The sequence below is a fragment of the Pygocentrus nattereri genome, chromosome 11, assembly GCF_015220715.1.
Source record: "Pygocentrus nattereri isolate fPygNat1 chromosome 11, fPygNat1.pri, whole genome shotgun sequence".
NCBI lineage: Eukaryota > Metazoa > Chordata > Actinopteri > Characiformes > Serrasalmidae > Pygocentrus > Pygocentrus nattereri.
The window spans coordinates 20890475-20898626 of NC_051221.1; the positions used below are offsets into that span (position 1 = coordinate 20890475).

At 38.9% G+C, this 8152-nt stretch overlaps 1 protein-coding gene across 18 annotated transcripts in view; it reads right to left on the reverse strand.

Annotated features, from left to right (window-relative positions):
* LOC108439259 (receptor-type tyrosine-protein phosphatase eta-like) overlaps positions 1–4454 on the reverse strand; it is a 57409-nt gene extending 52955 nt beyond the window's left edge. For all 18 annotated transcript variants that reach the window (XM_037542546.1, XM_037542544.1, XM_037542545.1 and 15 more), the window contains exon 1: positions 4074–4454. In XM_037542546.1, coding sequence (XP_037398443.1) covers positions 4074–4139 — 66 coding nt within the window. In that variant the 5' untranslated portion in view covers positions 4140–4454. The remainder of the gene's footprint in view (positions 1–4073) is intronic.
* Between the last annotated feature and the right edge of the window lie 3698 nt (positions 4455–8152).

The following is an 8152-nucleotide window of genomic DNA, read 5'->3' on the forward strand; positions in this document are numbered from 1 at the left end:
ATTTGTTTTTATTGAGCTTTTGCTATTTTGTTTTTTGTTCTCTAAATGCCTCTTATATATACACATGCAAAGTTCACATGTTCTGAGAACGCAAGGTGATCCAAATATATGAGAACAAACATGAACTTCCCTGCACTGATGACGCAGGATTCTGAGTGTGACAACATCCTTTCATAGGGCAAATATGCAAAGCAATGTACTTTTTCCTCTCTGACAAATTCCCACATCATGGTTTACTGAGTATCGCTGGACTATGATACCCAGGGATTAAAATGAGGTAGAAAGACTGCCATGCCTCCATCTTTGGAAAACAGATGAGATCATAAACATAAACAGCTCCTCTTCATAGAATGGCAGGTATTTTCATTTTACTTGAGAGTGCTTTTGGTCAACAATGACCAAATACAGGAGAAATGTGTTTTAAGCTAATAAGCACCATATAAAGTCATATATAGCACATAATCGGATGATTTCCTTTTCATGTGCGACCCACCCAACTTTCACGCCTATCAAAAATAATTAAGAGAAGCCTTAATATTTTTCACACTTGGCAACCCGCCAAATGCTTTTGTAGACTCTCATATGCTAAACATGTCAGCTAAGAGGTCTGAAAGCAGGCACCTCCAGACTGGGAGGTTGCAACAAGACTGAAAAGAGAGAGAGAATAACAGGAAAGAAGTGATGTAAACTCCTTGAGATTTTACCACCCTTACCAGTGACCCACCCCAAATTGTCTGGACCCGGTCACAGAGGTGGCCAATGTTTTGTTTTAATACTGATTTCCTAGACATTGATAAACCCTAGTCTTGGACTGAATTCTAGCGCCAATGGTGAATCACCATTGGAAAACCTTCTTAGTCTACACTTAGGTGTAATCTGGGTCATGGAAAATAGTTCCTAATGTTTAACAGTGATTTGAGCAATACAGTGTATTCTGAGATCAGATTATAAAGTTAACTTTAAAGACGGCACAGACCCAAAACCCAGTATTGGTATTGGAGCAGAAAGTGCTGGACTGGATCTAAAAAGAAAATGATCAAAATCTGTAAAAACTGAGCCTACAAATGCTCGTAGTGCAGCAAAACATAAAGTGAAGAGGGTCACGTGATAACAGTATCCACATATTAACATAAGAACTAAGGGTAATTAATTAAGAATAAAATGGGATTACAATTCCTTTACTTTGAAATAGAGATGGCATATTGGTGGGTATTGTTATCATGTTGATATCAGTAGAAAATGCTGGATGGGGTATCAGAAGCTAAAAAGAAAAAATGAATCCAGTCCAATTGGTGGGTGGTTTGAGCATGATAGCCTATTTGCTTAAATTAAAAATTGCTCATTTTAAAGCTGCTAAAGGTTTCTATTAAAGGTGCCAGAAAAGAAGAAGTGGTATCACACCTCCTCTACCTTAAATAGTCCAATTTTCTCCGAATATCTTTTTAAACATTTTGTCTTTTGAAAGAATTTCAATGAAATCAAGACAAGTTATATTTCTGTAGAAGTCATGATGATGGCTATGTATGTACTCCAGAGTAGAGTGCCTGTTTTGGCATTTTCAGCATGCTACTTTCATGCAGTTAAAGCTGCACTGTGTAAGATGTTTACCTACTTTTGCATATTATGGAGTTAGAAAAAAAACACACTAAAGTATGAGTCCAATGGCTGCTGCGATCACCCTGTAAAGCCTGAATTAATCATTTAAAAGTCAGATGTGTCAGTTTGGATTTGGGGGTGTTTTTCATGGCCACGTCTTTACTTTCATCCATACATCTTTACAAATTAACATCACATGTGCTTACTAATAATATATGACGACAGTGGTACACTAGATAATTCACTCACACCCACATCCTTTTCCAAGTTTTGACTGAGTTGTCTTTCAATACTTTTTCAACATGCTCACAATCATCAGATTGAGATCTGCGAGAGGAAGGGGGCCAAAGCACAACCAACGTTAAAAATGTCCTTCCATTTTTGCAATTACACATTTCGACCAGATCCTCAAAACATATCGCTGCTGTTGGAAGAAAATCTCGTATCTCCATTTTTTCAGTTTTTGACATAAATTGAAAATGCCTGTTGGCCTTGACATTGTGTGTGAATTTCATGATGACTGGACCAGAAGAAACGTCCCAAAATGATTTGGAAAAAAGTCCAGTTCCATTGACTTACATTAAAAGCAAAGCAGTTTTTTCCTTCTCCTGTAAAGTTACCATTTTGGAGATAAGAGGTTTTCTTCCGATAGCAGCGATATGTAGTACAGCCTTAAGTGAAGCATTCCAAATAAGGGCTATTCATTTTATAGCTTACGATTTTAGTAAAATAGAGAATATGGGGTGCATTATTCAGAGAAGACCCTGACAAAAACACACCAGCAAGGTACCTGAGGGGTGAATGATTGACAGTGCTTGACAGCATTTACACCAACCTAACATCTAAACACAGTGTGATCCTGCTCACATCCAGAGGATGTGACCACATTAATGTCTGGTATCATCCTGTGTAAAGTGGACTGAACTCTTTCCATGTTAAAGTTTGTAAAGTCATTTACATTTTTACAGCACACCCTCCTTTACTCTTGAAGATTACATGCGTTAGATGCTGTATTTTCCAAACGCAACAGTCCCCTCTCTTAAGAACAAGTGATTTTATCTGAAAGCATTTCCTGCTGTCCATGGGGAACGAAACTAAATAACTCCAATTACTGGTCTTACACAATGGGTGGTGGGGGTTACTATATTTATAGAAAAATGATTCAACAGTTGCAGAAATCTAGGAGCATTCCCTGAAGTATTTGTGGACTAAATAAGGAAAACAGTAAACAAAGAAAAGAACGATTTAGGAGGAGTGAGCACATGATAGCTTTTGGTGTAAAAGGACAGTTGTAATGAACTTATTTATGGGGTCATGCAGCTGATGCAGGACCATGAGTGAGTGCTACAACTGAAATGAAGTGTTTCAGTTCCTTAATCTGAAGTGGATTTGAGTAACCTTCAGTAGACTCAAGTGACTTCAGTACTTCATAGCATGTTATAAACCCTCACAACAACACAGCACGGACTAACCCTCATTCAGTTGTCTTTCTGTGATTATGGACTGACATGACGGAGACTGTACATGCGCCTGTTTCCAAAGTGCTTCACACAGTTTACATAAAACACAACATTTGTGCAAGTTCAGATGAGAACTGTTTCTCTTTCACCACTACCATGGCACTAAACATGAAATCATATTTAGTAGGATATAGCTTGTTTGCTTGCACTGATTTTAAAAAGCAGTCTAATGTTAAAGTGGGAATTGCACCAATTGATTAAAACTGGTATAAAACTCCATGATAAGCACTGTCGTTCACAGTGGCCTGATGTGAAATGGTGCATTGTAGAAAAGTTTAATTACTCAGACTTCTTTAGTGGTGATGATGGGAACTGATGGGATCTAAAATGATCGGTGAACCTATATGTGTCTTCTAAGTTTCTATATGTAATGGCAATGATGGTAAAACAGTGATAAATCTGAGAAAAAAAGTTTTCTTTGGGGTCTGTTTTGCCTTACAACACTCTGCCTGTACCACCATGAATGCATTCTAAAACCATTTCAGGCCAAAATCTTCACTCAAAACTATCGTAAAACTTGTAATAACTTTCTCTGAGGCACCTTTTAGAGGTATTTATTGTCTGGTTCCTATCACCACCAGTGTGAACAGTTGCTTGGTTTGCCTCAAACAAAGCATTTCACATCAAACCACTCTGAATGATTTTTTGCTTACATCAGAACAATATAACTGCAGAAATTCAGGAAAATCCCCTTAGACTGGGATTCTGCTTTAACCCGAGCCTGTCCAGAGAAAGGTCAGTCTAATGTTATTCCAAAAACAACAGACTGAAAGTTCAGATTTGTCCCACACTGAAACTTCATACAGTGAATTTTTACCACAGGACTTTTATCAAGATACATGCAGGACGGTTTAGTCTGGACTCTGGTACCTGGTGTAACAGGTGCAGCACTCCAAACGCTGAACGGCGCTACACGGTTAGCCCCTCGAAAAATGTTAGACACTGAAAAAGCCGTACCTGGAGAAGCACACAGAGACCCAGGAGAGCTCTGTGGAGCGTCCACCTGAACGAGTGCCGCCTCATGGTGCCTTGGTCTGTTCCTGCTGACCGGCGAGTCTCACATGTCCATGTCCCGCTGCGCCTCCTCGCCACAGTGTCTTTCAGATGGACTCGGTCGAGTTTTAAAACTCTTGCCGTGAGAGTCTTTTGGCCTGAGTTTAGCGAAAGTCAGCTTGGTAAAACGCTGTGAAAGTATGTGTGACAACTGACTCTCACCCACATGAGCGGTTCCGAGACGTGCAGTGATGCGGCGAGGCGGCGTGAGATGAAGGGGGAAACGTTTTTTTTTTTTGTGTGTGTCAGTTCTTAGTCCTGGGTGGAGCGGCCATCTACCATCAGTGTCACTTCACGACCCGAAGGCGTTGTTTTTTCCCCACTCCTATTCGAATAAGTCCCGCCTCCCGCTGTTCAACAATTGGCTGATCGGATCTCGCTTTCTGCGCTGGGATTGGCTATTAGTAGGCGGACCGCGCGAGGGTGTGAACTACTAGCCAATCCTGGTGCGGGAGGCGCATTTTTTTTTGTCTGAATACGGGCGGGAAAACAAAACAACATAAGAAGAAGTCCATCAGTTCCGCCTGTTTCAACACGCCGTTCAGCTGCCACCAGAACAAACTCGCTGATTTGTCTGTTTTTTTAATCCACTCAGCTTTTTTTTTTTTTGAATGTGCATTATTAGCGCACGCAAAGCTTTAAAGCAAGTCATATCGTTAAAGAGTCGTTGTTAAAGCTTCTACGGAGCCCTGCTCGTGACATCCCATAGAATGAAAAATAATGCGTATTATTAACATATGGGAACGAGATCATAATGCGTGGACACGACTTAGTAAGACATGGGAATGAGATCATGCCTTACTAAGTCATGGCCATGCATTAGGATCATGTTCCCACTCCTTACTAAGTCATGGTCATAACTTAATCATCTTGTTCCCACTCCTTACTAAGTCATGGCCATGTATTATTTTTATTTATGCAGGATGTCACCAGTGGGGCCCCACAAGCTTCCAGAAAATGAGCAAAGATAACCATTTTTTCAAAATCATGTCGTAAACAGTGTCTTTTTTATATTGTCCTTAACGGTTACCGTGGATGAGGTTCTCTCCTATATGTAAAGATTTTTCCCGTCTTTATATCTTCACATATAACTGCAGAGGTGTAGCCAAGGGGTGGTTGCAGTGGGCAGTTTCACCCCAGAAAGAAGCATGGCTGCCCTTCTTGGCCACTTACTTAGAATTGGTGAAAGTGAGACAGTCCGTCATCACCAGTTAGCCATTATGAAAAAAGCACCAGTTATGACTTTTGATGATAAAAGTCTGATATGATGCTGCATTTAATAGTTAATGTATATTGCTGTGATAGGCTAATGTCCTGAGCAAACAGGACTTTTTTCACTTTTTATGTCAGTTTAATCCAGTAATGCTATTTTTTCCCTAGCAATGTGACACCACAAGATAATCTCTTCCCTACCCTATTCTAGCTTTGCCCTTGCATTCCTGCTGTAATTTTGGTGACATATAAATATAGCAAGAGTTGAACAAACTTTGTTAGAGGATCATAAGCCTATAGATATTTCTTCAGATTTCTTCATTTAAAGCTGTTAAAGAATATGGTCAAACAACAAAAGAACTGACGATGCATAAAGTAATAGTCGAAACCCTAAAGGACTGGTTTCATAGTCAAGGATGATGTATAAACTAATAGACTGTGCTGTCATTGTTGTGTTTCACAAAAATGGATGTTTTATTTAGTCTTTATGACTAATTTGGATCTGGAAATCTGGCCCAAAATGTGGCAACTGTTTGTAATTAAAAAATATAATAAACATTTTAGACCTTGTGATAAATTCAGTTTGTTGTTGTGGTTTCATATCTTTAGTTTCACTATTTCTAGGCCAATGTGTAGTTCCGCTCTAAGAAAGATAGCTGGCTGCTTCTATTTTTGTGGCTTTTCTGTCTGCTGCAGTTTAGCTGCATGAAGCACTTCCTGCTACACCACTGCTGGTCAGAGTGACCCACTCTGATGATTATATAACCCCACATACTGTACATAACTGCAGCAGACATGCCGACAATGTTCCATCAATGCAACAGATGCGGTGACTCACTCTGTAATTGCCATTCAGATTCACTGGTAGTGCACAGAAGAATATTCAAGTAGTTCAGCTGTGAGTCAGTCTGTAGTTCCTGTGAACCCAGCTAGCACTGATCATGAAATTGAGATACACTGTTTGAGTGAAAAGGGCCCGTCGGTGCCTCTTTGATTCTCGCTCTGTATCACAGTCATGCATAAGAAGGAGAAACCTATAATTTCTTTCTTTTTTTTTGTACTACAGGAACCTTATGTGGCTCTGTATTGTATTGCAATATCAACTTCAATTTACAGTGAGCTTTGTGAAACATGTGGAACCATATGTATTGTTTTCTTTAGTGCAGTGGTTCCTAAAATTTTACAGTCCTGTACCCCCTCAAAATTTAAACTTCCTGCTGTGTACACTCTATAGTTCCGTACACACATGCACATGTGTTTATTGCCATGGTGCATATTTAAGACATTTAGGCTCAACTAATCCATCTTACATTTACATTTATGGCATTTGGCTGACGCTCCTTATCCAGAGCGACTTACAATTTGATCATTTTACACAAGTAGGAGAAGGCAGTGTTAGGAGTCTTGCAATTTTATATATATATATATATATGTGTGTGTGTGTGTGTGTGTGTGTATTTAAACATACAGTAATTACACATTCCCCGTTCTCTAGGATTTTTACTTTATTTTGAAATCAAGTTTATAAAGAGGTGCATATTTCCCCTGGAACAGTGAATGTAGTGGACCGTTATAATGCTTTAAAACCATTACTGTATCTTTGATGGTATATTTACACTCTTCCTTGGTAAATGAAGGTGTACTTACACAGAACCTTTTTTTCTGACAGCGTGCAACAGACAGTTTTAATAATGTTTACCTCAAAATGCTTAATACATAAATAATGCTTGGGCTGTTTCTGTATTCTAGCTGTGAGTCAGTCTAGAGTTTCTGTCAGAGCTCAGGGTGGCAGATGAACTTTCTTCATTTGTAACCATAAAGGCTTCAGCATTAATATGAGGGCGCACACACACACACACACACACACACACACACACACACATAATATATATATATTAATATCACAGAAACCCAAATACACAAATAGCAAATATCAAACAGACCTTAATGACACTTAGTAAAGGATTTTCACTTCAATCAGGCTCTTCATCCAGTGCATGATAAATTGAATTAAGTCTACTGTTAGTTTCTCCTGAACGCATGGTGCTCAGAAGAGGCCTCAGTGAAACTTTTTACAATAAAAGACTAAATTACCAAACTATTCAAGCACAAGTTTGCTGTGTGATGGAAGCTGTTTGTGTCGCCCGAGAGGTAACTGTGTAACTGTGCTGATGAATTGTGCTTATCCTTGTCGAAAAGTCCTACTGTAGTGCATATTTATAGGCAGCTCCCTACGTAAAACTGTAGGTAGGGTATTTTGATAGACTGAATCACTGTATCTCAAAAAATGCTGCCAGTGTTGAGATGGGTAGGTACGATTGTGATGGCCTAAATCAAAGTAGCGATGTTAAGCTGAGTCTGTACAATAGATAAGGCTGAATTTACATTAAAAACACAAGTTACTACGCTGTAGTTATGATGTGTACATGCACAGCGGGACCGCTCAATGGGTAAGACAGATTGTTAGAACACCTGTAAAATTAAATTAAAGGAAAATTAATGTCAGAATTTTTTGACATACCCTCAATGTCATTTGATGTCCCCTTGGGGGTACACATGCTACAATTTTGGAACCATTGATTTAATGGATTACCTGTTAGTGTTTTTATTGTTACATTATAATTACATTTATTTGTGGTATTTGTGGATACTGAATCATGCTGAGTGATAAATAATGCACACTCCCACAAAGACACTGAGTGAGTTCATTTTCTGTACAAACAAATATTATATTTGATTATGAAAAATATGGTTCTATTTTTAAAAATGTA